At 38.5% G+C, this 15,504-nt stretch overlaps 1 protein-coding gene across 1 annotated transcript; it reads right to left on the bottom strand.

Moving 5' to 3' along the window:
- Positions 1 to 6,152: 6,152 nt before the first annotated feature.
- On the bottom strand, positions 6,153 to 9,102 carry LOC138873908 (intracellular protein transport protein USO1-like). Its single transcript, XM_070152395.1, has 5 exons — positions 8,316 to 9,102; positions 7,480 to 8,267; positions 7,204 to 7,390; positions 6,943 to 7,024; positions 6,153 to 6,858 (listed from the first exon to the last, which is right to left on the bottom strand). The coding sequence occupies exons 1-5, from the start codon at positions 9,100 to 9,102 to the stop codon at positions 6,153 to 6,155; spliced, it is 2,550 nt and encodes an 849-aa protein (XP_070008496.1).
- Positions 9,103 to 15,504: the final 6,402 nt, after the last annotated feature.

Below are 15,504 nucleotides of genomic sequence, written 5' to 3'. Positions count from 1 at the left end.
TCCTCCGAAGCACCTCAAAAGGTGCAATGAACTGAGGACTCAATTTCACTTTCTTCCCAAATCTCATAACACCCTTCATGGGTGAAACCTTCAACAGAACCTTCTCGCCAACCATGTAGGACACATCTCGAACCTTTCTATCAGCATAACTCTTTTGCCTCGATTGCGCTGTACAAAGCCTCTCGTGAATCACCTTCACATTCTCCAAAGCATCCTGTACCAAATTAGTCCCTAATAGCCTAGACTCACCGAGCTCGAACCAACCAACTGGAGATCTACACCGCCTCCCATACGAAGCCTCATATGGAGCCATTTGAATACTCGACTAGTAGTTGTTGTTATAAGCAAACTTTGCAAGCGGTAGAAACTCATCCCATGATCCTCTGAAATCAATAACACAAGCACGCAACATGTCCTCCAATATCTGAATAGTACGCTCGGATTGCCCGTCCGTCTGAGGATGAAAGGTTGTGCTCAACTCCACCTGAGTACCCAACTCTCTCTGCACGGCTCTCCAAAACTACGAAGTAAATTAAGTGCCTCTATCTGAAATGATAGAAACCGGAACACCATGCAAACGAACAATCTCCCGGATATAAATCCCTGCCAACCGCTCTGAAGAATAGGTACTACACACAGGAATGAAGTGCGCGGACTTGGTCAGCCGATCCACAATCACCCAAATAGCATCGAACTTCTTCAAAGTCCGTGGAAGTCCAACAACAAAGTCCATAGTGATACTCTCCCACTTCCACTAAGGAATAACCATCTGATGAAGCAAACCTCCCAGTCTTTGATGCTCATATTTCACCTTCTAACAATTGAGACACCGAGCTACAAACCCCACGATATCTTTCTTCATTCTTCTCCACCAATAGTGATGCCTCAAATCCTGATACATCTTTGTGGCACCCGGATGAATGGAATACCGCGAGCTATGGGCATCCTCCAAAATCAACTCCCGAAGCCCATCCACATTGGGCACACAAATCCGGCCCTACATCCTCAACACCCCATCATCACCGATGGTCACATCTCTGGCATCATCATGCTGAACTTTGTCCCTAAGACAAGCAAATGCGGATCATCATACTAGCACTCTCTGATGCGATCATATAAGGAAGACCAAGAAACCACACAAGCCAACACCCGGTTGGTCTCCGAAATATCTAACCTCACAAACCGATTGGCCAAGGCCTGAACATCAACTGCAAGAGGTCTCTCCCCAACTGAAATACATGCCAAACTCCCCATACTCACTGCCTTTCAGCTCAAAGCATTGGCCACCACAATGGCCTTTCCTGGATGGTACAATATAGTGATATCATAATCATTAAGCAACTCCAACCATCTCTATTGCCTCAAATTAAGATCCTTTTGCTAGAACAAATGCTGAAGACTGCGATGATCGGTGAACACCTCACAAGATACGCCATACAAGTAATGCCTCCAAATCTTCAATGCATGAACTATGGCAGCCAACTCCAAATCATGAACGGGGTAATCACGAACCCAATCATGATGGCGCATCTCGTGAAGACAAGGCCAGCCAATCTAACACAACTCATCATTTTAAGTAGTTAAATAGCATAAAAATAGTTTAAACATGATTTAATAGCAATAGCTAACGGAAATAGAGATAACAAAGTGGAAATCCATTCCGACACAGCCCTAACCGAGGTTCACAAGTCACGAGCATCTATGATACTAAATCCTCAAATGTAACTACATAGTTTCAAATACTGAGCTAGAAACGTAAAACAAATAGATAGAGAGGAGCTCCAGGTTGCGAACGCCAACAGCTACCTAAAGAGCCCTCGAAGATCCGCCTGAAGCTGGAATGAATCAGCACTCGGGAGCGGAACCAACGACGACTGAATCTGCACACATGGTGCAGGGAGTAGTGTGAGTACTCCGACCCAGTGAGTAATAATTATAAATAATGACTGAAAGTAAGAAAACACGTATACACAAGGTATTCCATAATGAAGCAGTTAAATAAGAAATTTGCAAGCAGAAAACCAATGAAAAGTAAAATAAAATACTTCTACACCAATTAAACAGGTAATTCACAGACAATTAAGATAAAGTAAATACATAGAAGTTCACCCCTCGGGCATAGTATCAACAATCTCCGCCCCTCGGGCTTAATCTCACATCACAATGGGTACCCGCACTCACTGCGGGTGTGCAGACTCCGGGAGGGGCCCCTTATAGCCCAAGCGCAATATCAAGCCATTTTGTGGCATTAAATCTAGGCCTTCGGCCTCATATCAATCAAGCCACCTCGTGGCGTACATATGTATCTTAGGCCCTCGGCCTCATATCAGTATCAGAGTATCCTTACATCTGGCCATCGGCCATACTCAGTCCGAAAACAATCACAAGCCCTTCGGGCATTAGTAAAATAGTAGTTCTCAGCCCAAAACATCATTTAAAATATCATTTAAGTCTCAAAACTGAGTAAAAGTGGATGAGTTGTAAAACAGTGGAAAATAGCATGATTGAGTTCAAGTAATAAATCAAAACAGTGAGGAAATAGTGATAAAAATTCCCGAAGGGTTCAAATAGTTGGCACGAAGCCCAAATATGGCAATCAGCCCAAGTCATGATGATAACAAATAAGTTTCAGTTAAATACACGGTGAAATCATCAATCGGGACGGACCAAGTCACAATCCCCGGTAGTAAATGACCCCACGTTCATCATCAAGCGCGTGTCTCATCTCAATATAGCACTATGATGTGCAATCTAGGGTTTCAAACCCTTAGAACATCATTTACAATTATTACTCACCTCGAACCGACTAAATCTCTAGATCGCGATTCCCTTGCCCCTCGAATTGGCCTCCACGCGCGTCGAATCTATCCAAAATCAAAACGAATACGTCATAATATGCTAAGGGAACAAAGCCCGAGCGAAAACAATCGAAAAATATCAAAATCCCGAAATTAGCAAAACCCAAGCCCCGAACCCACTTCTCGAAACTCAGAAATTTTTACATCAACGAGTTCCTTATTCTCCCATGATTTCATACATATCAAAAGTTCTCAAATCTGACCCTAAATGGTCCTACAAATCCCCAATCAAAGATTCAAAATCCCAAGCTCTAGTTCTTCCATTTTTAGCTTAAGTTTCATGAATTCCTAGGTGGATTTCACAATAGAAGCGAGTTTTAGGTCCAAAATTCTTACCTTCAAACGTTTCTCCTTGAATCCCTCTTTAATTTCTTTCAAAAAGCTCTCAAAAAGACCAACTATGGAGTAAATGAGCTCCAAAATTGCAGATGAAATGAATTAAAACATTCAGCCCAGGCCTGCTTTTCCTTCATCGCGATCGCGGCACTTCCCTCACGGTCGCGAAGAACAAATTTTAAACTCCCCAACATTACACTACGCGAATGCAACCTCACCTACGCAAACGCAATGCACAAATAACCTTCAGCCCATCTTCCTCTACGCGATCGCGAGTGCCTTCACGCGAACGTGATGCACAGCTTCCCAGCCTTCCGCGAATGCAAATCCTCTCACGCGAACGCGAAGGCTTAATTCTGGCCTTCCTCAAATCCTTCTACGCAATCGCGATATACCCTACACGATCGCGAAGGTTAATTCTCTACAACACCTGATTCGATTTTTCTGCAACTCCCAAACTCCAAAAATGACCCGAATGACAATCCGAAACTCACCCGAGGCCCCCGGGACCTCAACCAAAGGCACCAACACATCCTAAAACCCTATTCAAACTTGCTCCAATCATCGAAACACCTCAAACAACATCAAATTACCCAAAACACATCGAATTCAAACCTAAGTTTCTAAAAATATTCCGAAATACGCTTTCGATCAAAAACCCAACCAAACCACGTCCGAATGACCTAAAATTTTGCACACAAATCCCAAATGACAAAATGAAGCTACTACAACTCTCATAATTCCATTCCGATCCCCGGATAAAAATCTCACCTACCAACCGGAAATTGCCAAAATATCAACTTCGCCAATTCAAGCCTAATTCTACATCGGACCTCCAAAACCAATTCTGATCGCACTCCTAAACCATAAATCACCTCCCGAAGCTAACCAAACCATCAAAACTCACATCCGATCCGTCTAATATATAAGTCAATATCCGATTGACTTTTCCAACTTAAACCTTCTTAAAAGAGACTAAGTGTCTCATTTCTTACCAAATCCTCTCCGAACACAAACTAATCAACTCGATCACTGAAAACACGGATAACGAAGCATAAAGAAGCAGAAATAGGGGAAATGGAGCGGTAACTCATGAGATGACTGGCCGGGTCGCCACACCCGGTAGGACAATCTATTAAAGCAAATGAGTCTAAGACATACTTAAAACATGGTAGACCAATCGATTCCAAAGATAAAAATTCTCGAAAAAAGAAAAGAAGCAAAGGATAAAGATGATCATAATATGGAGACAATTGTTCAAGAAGAGCTCCGAGATATAGCGAATGATAAGACATCTAGGGAAGTTCAGGTACCTAAAAATGAAGAGATATAAATAAGTTATGTCTCAATGGAAAAAAGATGGAGCTGAAATGATATAGTTATTGATAACATTTTTGCTTATAATGTTGCTATTGAAATGCAACAAGATGAGGATGTTGAACCAGAGTCTATCAATAAATATAGACAGAAAAATGATTGGGCAAAATGGAAAGATGCTATCAAAGCAGAATTGGCTTCAGTTGGAAAACGTGAAGTTTTTAGACCTATAGTTCAAACACCAGAAGGTGTAAAGACAGTGGGGTACAGATGGATTTTTGTGCGAAAACGAAATAAGAAAAATGAATTTGTGAATAAAGCACGACTTGTGGCTCAAGAATTTTTGCAACGACCTGGCATTGATTATATGGAGACATATTCTCTTGTGGTGGATGCAATCACGTTAAGGTATCTTATCAATCTGGCAGTACATGAAAAACTGGATATGCGTCAAATGGATGTTGTTACAGCCTATTTACGTGACTCACTAGATAGTAATATTTTTATGAAGATCCCTGAAGGATTTAAAGTGCCTGAAGCATATAAAGATTCCCGGAAACTTGTTCAAAAAAGCTTCAAAAATCTTTATACGTATAGATATAATCAGGGTGCATGTGGTATAATCTTCTTAGTGAATACCTATTGAAAGAAGGATACAAGAATGATTTAATTTACCCTTGTGTCTTTATTAAAAGGTCTGGACCTGAATTTGTCATGATCGTTGTGTATGCTGATGATTTGAATATTATTGGAACTCCTGAAGAGCTTCCAAAAGCAGTAGAATGTTTGAAGAAAGAATTTAAAATGAAAGATCTTGGAAATACAAAATTTTGTCTTGGCCTACAAATTGAATATTTGAAAAATGGAATATTCGTCCACCAATCAACATACAATGAAAATATTTTGAAGCGATTTTATATGGATAAAGCACATCCATTAAGTACCCCGATGGTTGTAAGATCGCTTGATATAAATAAAGATTCATTTCGACTTTATGAAAATAATGAAGAGATTCTAGGTACTGAAATACTGTATCTTAGTGCAATTGGAGCATTAATGTATCTTGCTAATAATTCTCGACTAGATATAGCTTTCTCTATAAACTTGTTAGCAAGATTTTGTTCTTCCCCAGCACAAAGAGCATTTCACCAAAATTCTTTTTCACTCATGATCTTCAAAAGAATGGTGAAATAGATGTTCAACAAATTCGTTCAAGTGATAATTTGGCGGATCTACTCACTAAAGCATTGTCAACCTCAACATTTGAGAAGCTGATATACAAGATTAGAATGTGTCGTCTCCGAGACGTTGACTTTTTCATCAGGGGGAGTAAAATATGTGTTGTACTCTTTTTTCCTTAACCAAGGTTCTGTCCCGATTGGGTTTTCCTGGTAAGATTTTTAATGAGGCAACTCTCAATACGTATTACAAGAAGTGGTACTCCTTTTTTATTCGGTAGGATTCTTCCCACTGGGTTTTTCCTGGTAAGATTTTAATGAGTCAAATTATCTACTAATGGACATTTAAGGAGGGGTGTTATAAATAATATTAAGAGTGAATGTCTATATATTATGAAATTACTTGGGAGCAAATTAGTTGGTCATAAACTAGTCCATTGCTGTAATAAATTATTTTAAATGATTATTTTAAGTAAAAAGACAAACAATTTGGTGCCTTTTTATGAAAACTTATGGCCAAGTGGCATGGACCTTCACTACAAAACTCATCAAATTTGGCATTATCAAATTCTGTTCTATGATTTGATCTGATACATGCTACTCTAGACTCCATCTTCACCTGGATTTTCTTCACAAAGGCCACAAATACCTCAAAGGTTTCATCTTTTGTTCTAAGAAACATAGTCCATGTGAATCTGGAGTAGTCATCCACTATCACAAAGATGTATCTTTTTCCTCCCCTGCTTTGCACTCTCATGGGGCCACACAGATCCATATGAAGAAGATCGAGTGGCTTTGAGGTGATGACATCCTTTTTAGACTTAAAAGAGGACTTCACATGCTTTCCTCTAGCACAAGCATCGCACACTTTCTGTACTTTGAACTTTGACATAGGAAGACCACAGATCGGGTCCTTCTGAATTAGTTTATTTAAAAGAGAGAAGCTTGTGTGCCCTAATCTTTTGTGCCAGAGTTCAGCATCATCATCAACAGCTTTCAAACAACTCAAATCACCACTTTGTATAGACTCGAAATCAGCAACATAGATGTTCTTGTATCTCTTGGCCACAAGTACCACTTCATCAGTTACTAGATTAGTAATTGTACATATCTTGGACAAGAACTCCACCTTATTTCCTTTATCACAGGTTTGAGAGACACTCAAGAGACTGTACTTAAGACCATTGACATAGTACACATTCTCAATAGAGTGAGTGAGTGATTTCCCGACTTTTCCAACTCCAAGAATGTACCCTTTTTTCCATTGCCAAAGGATACACTCCTTCCTTGCAAGGCTTTTAGTAAAAAGAAGTCCATGGTGTTTCCAATCATATGCTTTGAACATTCACTATCCATGAACCATTACTGACTGCTTCCTTTCACTGTTCCTTACACAAGGAAATCAAGAGTTACTTTTAGGAACCCAAACAAGTTTGGGTCCCTTGTAGTAGGCAAGAGGATGAATAAGAGCTCTCTTAGTTCATGAGGTAATATGTGTTTTTTGTGGGTGGCACCTGGTCCTTTTATAGAAGTTACATTTTTAGCAAACACTTTGTTTTTCTGAATAGACTGGACCTTGGCTTGGCAATTTTCCTTGAAATGCCCATTGTTCCCACAGTGGGTACACAGCCAGTTATCTGGTACAGTAACATACTTGCTATGGGGGTTGTAAGGGGTTTTCTCCCTTTGGAACCCTATTCCCTGCCTGTTTCCACCATTATTAACATACATGCAGTGATAGCTTCTGAGGACCAGGTCCACTTTAGGGACTTTTTAAGATCATTTTTTACTCTTTTTAGTTCAGTTTGGAGATGTTTGTTTTTCTCAGTTTCAACACACAAGCTAGTTGTCACAGCCTTCAACTTGTTTTCAAGCCTAATGTGTGCCTCACTGGCTACCTCTTTTCCTTTTCCAGAATTTTCAGGTTTAGACTCAGTCCCTAGTCCCTCTATTGTTTCCCTCAAGTCTGCAATCACTACCAAGAGATCATCTCTTTCTTTCTCAATCTCAGTCACTCTCTTTACTAAGGCCTCTTTTTCTTTACTGAAGTTCTCAATGGTTTCCTTATGGTCAACAACTACCACCACTAAGTCATCTCTTTCATGTTCTATGTTTGCAATTTTTTCGGTTAAAACAAATTTTTCTTTCACCAACTCACAAATGGTTTCCTTTAGATCATCTACACACACCACTAGATCATCTCTAGTTTGTTCAGCTTCTCCTAACTCTAAGGTCAAAGCATCCTTATCCTCCACAAGACTATGATAGACATCAATCAGTACACTAACTAAAGATATGAGTTTCTTATGAGAGTAGGATTTCTGATTTCTTTGAACATCCCTGAAATTTACCTCACTGTTGTCATTGTCTTCATCATCATCTGATTGGGCCATCAAAGAAAATATTGAATCATATTCATTTTCCTCACTTTCAACTTCCATCATGGAGCTGTCACCTGCATCAATTTCATCTTCAGACTCACTAGAGGAGTCTCCCCATGCTGCAAGAGCTTGTTTCACCACATTGTCAGCAGATCTCTTCCTTTTGAAGTGCTTGTCAGGAACCGGGTGCCTTTTGGCTGCTTTCGCAGAGTTGTACTTGGAATGTTATTGCTTTAGGATAGGACAATCTTTGATGAAGTGCTCTGGCTTTCCACACTTGTGGCAGAGATCATAGTTCTTTGGTTTGCTGGAGTTGCCCCTTTTCAATATTCCTCCATTTCTTCTGACCATCTTCTGAAACCTTTTGGTTAAGTAAGCCATGTCACTGTCCTCCTCACTCGAGTCATTGCTTTCAACTTTGAGTACCAGGTTCTTTTCATTCTTTGGTTCTCTTCTTTCACTGTCTATCTTCTTCTTTATCTCGTGGGTCTTCAGATTTCCAACCAGCTCATCTATGGTTAGCTCCTGCGGGTCCTTTGCTTCAGTAATAGCATTCACCTTGCTTTCCCAAGAACTAGGTAGGATACTGAGAATCTTCCTCACTAGCTTGTTCCTAGGAATGATTTCACCAAGTGAGTGTAACTCATTTATGATAGAGGTGAATCTTGTGTGCATATCTTGAATAGATTCATCGTCCTTCATCCTAAAGAGTTCATAAGCGGTAGTGAGCATATCAATCTTAGATTGCTTTACTTGAGTGGTTCCCTCATGTGCTGTTTGTAAAGCTTTCCATATCTCCTTGGCAGTTTCACAAGCAGAGATTCTATTGTATTCATCAGGTCCGATTCCACACACCAAAATTTTCTTGGCACGAAAATTTTTCTCCATAACTTTCCTGTCTACGTCAGTGTATTCTTTTCTGGTCTTTGGCATTGTCAGTGAAAGGTCTCTAACTGCCTTTGTTGGGATATAAGGACCATCACATATGACATCCCACAACTTTGAATCTTTAGCCATGATGAAATCATGCATTCTTATCTTCCACCACCCATAGTATTGCCAATTGAACCTGGGTGGTCTGTACATAGATTTACCTTCTTCAAAATTTGGTGGAGCAGCCACAAGGATCCTTCCTAGGTGTTAGCCTGATAGGAGGAACCCGCTCTTATACCAAATGATAGTTTATATGAGTCCACCAAACTATAGAGTGACAGGTCTTATATGAGTTTTCCATGAAAAAATCCCTGCTCAAGGGGATAAAAAACCACGACTTACACTGGTAGGATTTCAACTTCATTATGAGCAACTTTTAGATTACAACCTATGAAATTTAGGAATTATACTCTTAATCCCTCACTAACTCGTAATACACCTATTACAAGCCACTTTACAATACACCTATTACAAAGACTTCAATTCATGACTAACTCTAGTCACGATACAAACACAAAGGGTTTATGGTTTTACAAAGGGATTCCTATGTAACGCTTCTAGTTAAGCAATTTAGGAATTACAATAAGAACAATTACAAAGTTATAACTCAACTAAGGACAACAAAATACTGGATTTAGGAACTGGTCCATAGTAGCGTTTAACTTTGTTCTTCAGGCTCTTGAGAATTAAGTTCATTGTTGTAGAAGGCTTGAATGCTTGAAGTAAATTCTCAAGAGTTCAAGTGATATTTTGTTATAATGCTCTTGTTAATACACCTTTGATGACATCACTTAAATGATGTAAGCACTTGGTTGGTCAAAGGGCAAGTGACTGCAAAACTGCTGCACTATGTGCACTGTTTCTGTGGCAGTCACTTTCCAGCTGTGCACAGTTGACTTTCGTACTACTGTCAGGGAAACACAAGGGATCAGGTCCTTGTCTTGTTTCTCTATTTTCTACACTCGCAGCAATTCACATTAGCTGGAGTTCTGGCTGGAATTCATTCATTAGCAATGTGTACCAAGTGTGTCAGGTTCCCTATTTGGTTCTTGACAGTAAATTTGTTAGATCACCAAAACAACATAAGGCAAAGACATTGAAAACCCATCACATACAAATGAGGCATATGCAATATCAATTTGCTCGAGTTTTGAAGTGTTTCTTTATCCTGTATCTTCGGCTGCAGCCTCAATGACACTCTTGCGTTGATACTCTAAATTAGATGGAAGCGTTGATTTTAACCTTTTCCTTACAAATCCATATTTGCCATCCAAGATTCTGAAATTATGGCCGATGAAATAGATGGTGGGCAACTCATTAGATTCAGTAACATGTTAATTTACATAATATCTTGAATAATTAAGAGGAGAGGAAGTTATAAAAAAAAAGCTTATGGCTTCTCACTGCTACATAATATTTCTTTAGTTTGTTTCATGGAATCTCATATTCCATAGTTTTCGTAGATTTTATAATTATTTTATGTCCCCTAAACGATCCAGTTTTGCCTTATGATTTTTTTTTCTTATTATTTCTATTCTTTTGGGGATTATGTTATATCTTTTCGGTTAGCAAAGTTAGCATACTTCCAACATGTAGAATTACATATTCCTAAGAAGGAAAAATATATTATGTGGATGAAGGAAATGCCAATAATTAAGATGGTATGACATCCAAGTATGTGTAATAAATACAACATGCTGCAAATTTAATTTTTGTAAGATGCCATAGTGTTCTTCATAGAAATATTATGCTTTATGAGTATGTTCCAAATGATCTTTACTACAATATATAATCGGTAAATAAAGAATTATGATTTACTACTGAGTTCTGAAGTTTGCCATTTGTAGAAACACATCTTCTGAGGAGAAAGTGTTAGGTGTTTGCCATAATTTTCTTACCATATTTGGTTTTCCTATTTGTTAAAGGAAAGGGCAATATAATTACCTTAATTGGGTTTTCCTTTTTGTAAAAGGAAATTATAATTCTCTTATACTTGGCTAGTCCTTTTTCTTGTAGGAAAAGGTTTGGACTTCTATAAATTGAGGATCCTTCCTTCTCAATCAGCAGCATCCACAATGTAGCCTTATGGGGTTTGAGAGTCCTGTTTAGGCGGAGAACTTTACGGGACAAGTGTTAGTATGTCGGTTGTGTTTGCCTCTTCGTGAGGTTGTTCTCTCAATATTTTTGTACTATTTTTTATATAGTGGATTACTAATCTCCGTTGTGGATGTAGGTCAATTGACCAAACCACGTTAAATGTTTGTGTCTCTTTTGGTAAATTTCTCTTTTGGAAGATGAGATGAAGTCACTCTATGAGAATGACACATATGAGTTAGTGAAATTGCCGAAAGGTAAGAGAGCTTTATCTAACAAATGGATATTCAGAATAAAACAAGATAACCATACCTCTACTCCTAGATACAAGATGAGGTTAGTTGTTAAAGGTTTTGGCCAAAAGAAGGGAGTTGACTTTGATGAAATTTTCTCCCATGTTGTGAAGATGTCTTCTATTCGTATAGTTCTAGGCTTAGTTGCAAGTCTAGATTTAGAGGTTGAGCAGATGGATGTCAAGACTGCTTTTCTTCATGGTGATTTAAATGATGAGATTTATATGGAGCAGCCTGAGGAGTTCGTAATTAAGCTTGCAGATAAGCATGCATATTGCAGAAAATTGGCAGGCATGAAGCCTGTCAATAGTTCCTCTACTTGAAGACGCATTTGGCCCCTTGGCTGGAGGGGGAGTTTGTTGGGCACATGTCTATGTTGTCTAGCCAAAGGCCCAATGGCCTAATCTTATTCTCTTTTGGTTTTCATTAATATTTGGAATTGGATTCGATTTATTCCTATTTTGAGTGGGTTTTGACTTTAAGAGAAAGCACCACTCATGATCTATAAATAGGACAACCTTGGAGAATTATTCTATGCTCATTGATACAAGTCTTTGAAAGACTTAAGCATATAAGAGTGGGTTTTGAGAGAGCTTTCATCAAGAGAGAAGAGAGAAGAAAAGTATTTGTTTTGCTGCAGATTTTTATTCCGACCAGCCAACTACGAATTACGTTTTCCGATTCGTTAACTGTTGGATCAGGCTGAAATTATGATTGAGTGTTTGTAACATCTAGGTCTTGAATTTGAATGGTGAAGATCGGATTTGGAGGCTTGTTTTCATTTGATTTTGAGCCTCGAACAACAACTTCAATTTTGTGGATTCTCCTCTTTCTTTAATTGATTAGTTGTTGCTCTTGTTACTATTGTTGCTCCATGTTTGGAACTTGTTGTGTAGACAATTTGGAGAACTTTTGTAACCCTCTTATTGTTATAGTGGAGCTTTTTTGGATCTTTGTGATCCCGTGGTTTTTACCTTCGATTTGAAGGGTTTTCCAGGTTAAACTTTGGTGTTCTTTATCTTCTTTATTTTCGGCTTTGCCTCTTTCTCGACATAATAGTGGTATCAGAGCGAGGTTCAAGATAGGTTCATCTTGGCGGGTTCAGTTATAGTTGTAACATACTTGACGATAATCGTGATTTTTTTCTGAGAAATTTGACCGGTGTGCTACGCACGTTGAGATAAACTTTGTGGTGGAGATTTGGAGATGCGACCTGTTGAAGGCTATGTGAAGAAGGTGGATCAAGTTTATTTTGTCAGAAAATTCCAGCCAAGGGGGAGAATTGTTAGGTGTTTGCCAATAATTTTCTTACCATATTTGATTTTCCTATTAGTTGAAGGAAAGGGCAATATAATTACCTTAATTGAGTTTTCCTTTTTGTAGAAGGAAATTATAATTCTCCTATACTTGGCTAGTCCTTTTTCTTGTAGGAAAAGGTTTGGACTTCTATAAATTGAGGATCCTTCCTTCTCAATCAGCAGAATCCACAATGTAGCCTTATGGGGTTTGAGAGTCATGTTTAGGCGGAGAACTTTACGGGACAAGTGTTAATGTGTCGCTTGTGTTTGCCTCTTCGTGAGGTTGTTCCCTCAATATTTTTGTACTTTCTTTTATATAGTGGATTACTAATCCCCATTGTGGATGTAGGTCAATTGACCGAACCACGTTAAATGTTTGTGTCTCTTTTGGTAGATTTCTCTTTGTTGTGTGATTTATCGCCGTTCAAGGTTTGCTTTGCTAGCTTACGCATGACACCTGACTTTTTGCGGTCTTTGGATGGATAAAGATGACAGGATAATTCCAAATCAAGTTTCGTTTGCTTTCCTGAGATAAAGAATCCGCATGAAAAAACTGGGCCAAGTGAGATATGCCGCAACATGAAACCAAGAAGCTGAAGGATTGCATATAGGTGTTCGTAACACGCAGCGGAAGACAATAACAATCCTAGGCAGATCTTTTCGTGTTTAAAATTTATTTACATGTCAATAGATCGGATCTAAGATGTACCTAGTGAAGAAAGTTTCGTTTCAAATTCTTCGATAGTGCGAAGACTCTATGCGTATTCACACCGAGACCGATCCTTGCTATAAACTCTTTGATCAACGAAACCTGCGAACAAATAGAACGAAAATACCAGGCTGATTTTTTCTTAAAATTTCAGCTTTAACGTAACAGTACAAGGAAACTAATTTTCCTTCTCAAAGTATACTCTCTTTTATTTGTGCAGCTCTGCCAAACCTTTTTGTACATTGTTTCATTTTCACCGTTAGTTATATATATATATATACATATTTGTATCACGTAAATAATACTTTTCCATTAGGTTAAGGAAAAGTCAGAAGCCGTGGTTTTCCTTTTTTTTTTTGCGAAGTTTGTTCCATAATTGAACTTTTTAGAATCTTTCAATTGGAAAATTAAATCCCATTCCAGATGGGTATATGGCAGCTAGCTTACACGTCGAATTAACATTAATTACTTGATCCAATTCAAAATTGGATTACAAGAATAAATTATATTGTATATACAACCTTTATATAACTCAATATTAATATATATCACATATATATTTTAATCAAGAGATACAATTCAAATTTCTATTCTAAATAGAAAGCTTCAATTTGTTCACAATATTAATTATATTCCCTGTGCTAGCAAAGAATATAATAATATTTCATTTGGACTAATAACTAAATTTATTTGACTAATCAAATTCTTTAATTTAATTATCAAATAATAAAGTAATTAATCTTTTAGTAAAGATTAGAACACTTATTAGTGTGCGACCCCATAGGTTCAATACTAAGCCAGTAGTACATTAATCAGATCAATATACTAATCAAGGGTGGCGTCTAGCAACACTCCTTAATGACCGGATAGCATGAAATATACAATTTACCCTCACGAAAATGTAGAAGAATAAAGTAGTACTTCCTTTTGTCCTTATAGCTCAGGATCACCCTAGGATATGGTTCAACTGTCAAATCCTAATAGGCGATCAACTATGTATTCATGTCAAGTATAATCGACCATTGAATGACCTAAGAAACTCTTTTCTTCTTTCATTCAATTGCTCTGTCCAAGGTCTTAATTTGATCGTTTATAATTTATGACAACATGGAGCTTAAACTCATTACCACGAGTTGACAGATTCCATCTTGATCAATGTGACGACCCGGCCGGTCGTCTTAAGAATTTACGCTCTGATCCCCTATTAACTATTTTCCCCAAGTTTATTTCTGCTATTTTGATTTACCGGGATGTTCGGTTTCGAGTTTCGGAAAGTTTTGGAACACTTAGTCCCTAAATGAGAGCTTAAGTGTTGGAAAGTTGAACATAGTCGGAACATTGTGAAGATGGCCTCGGAATGGAAATCCGATGGTTCTGTTAACTCAGTTGGGTGATTTCAGGTTCAGGAGCGTGTTCGAATAGTGTTTTGGAGGTCCATAGCTAATTTAGGCTTGAAATGCCGAAAGTTGAATTTTTGAAGTTTCCGGTCCGATAGTGAGATTTTAATCTGAGGGTCAGAATGGAATTCTGAAAGTTGGAGTAGCTCCATAGTGTTGAATGTGACGTGTGTGCAAAATTTCAGGTCATTCGGACGAGATTTGATAGACTTTTTGATCGAAAGTGTATTTTGAGAATTTTGGAGTTCTTAAGCTTGAATCCATGGTTAATTCGAGGTTTCGATGTTGTTTTAGGTGTTTTGAAGGATTGGTACAAGTTTGGATAGTGGTTTGTGACTTGTTGGTGCCTTTGGTTGAGGTCCCGGAGGCCTCGGAAAGAATTCAGATGGTTGACGGAAAGATTTTGGAGTTAGAGTTGGAGCTTCAGCTGCTAGTTCTGTCATAACCACACCTGCGGTTTGGGTTCCATAGGTGCGGTGCCGCAAAAGCGACTTAGAGGCCGCAGAAGCAAAATTGAGAGAGGTCGGCAGTTTCTGCAGATGCGGGAGAATTTTCGCAGAAGCGGTACCACATTTGCGAGTTGGAGACTACAGGTGCAGAAATTGGCCTTTAAGTGAAAGTTGCAGATGCAACGAAGTCCTCGCAAATGCGGAAATCGCTGGGCAGAACATATAAATTCTTGCCTTCGCAAAATTTAGCCATTTTTCATC

The sequence above is a fragment of the Nicotiana sylvestris genome, chromosome 7 (genome assembly GCF_000393655.2).
Source record: "Nicotiana sylvestris chromosome 7, ASM39365v2, whole genome shotgun sequence".
NCBI classification, from domain to species: domain Eukaryota; kingdom Viridiplantae; phylum Streptophyta; class Magnoliopsida; order Solanales; family Solanaceae; genus Nicotiana; species Nicotiana sylvestris.
The sequence above is the reverse complement of the archived record's forward strand: the minus strand, read 5'-3'. Positions and strand labels throughout refer to the sequence as shown.

Coding starts and splice junctions, on each gene's coding strand:
- LOC138873908 (XM_070152395.1), bottom strand. CDS start 9,102: ATGCATGATTTCATCATGGCTAAAGATTCAAAGTTGTGGGATGTCATA. Junction 8,268..8,315: donor AGAGCACTTCATCAAAGATT/GTCCTATCCTAA, acceptor CTGCGAAAGCAG/CCAAAAGGCACCCGGTTCCT. Junction 6,859..6,942: donor CTTTGGCAATGGAAAAAAGG/GTACATTCTTGG, acceptor TCTTAAGTACAG/TCTCTTGAGTGTCTCTCAAA.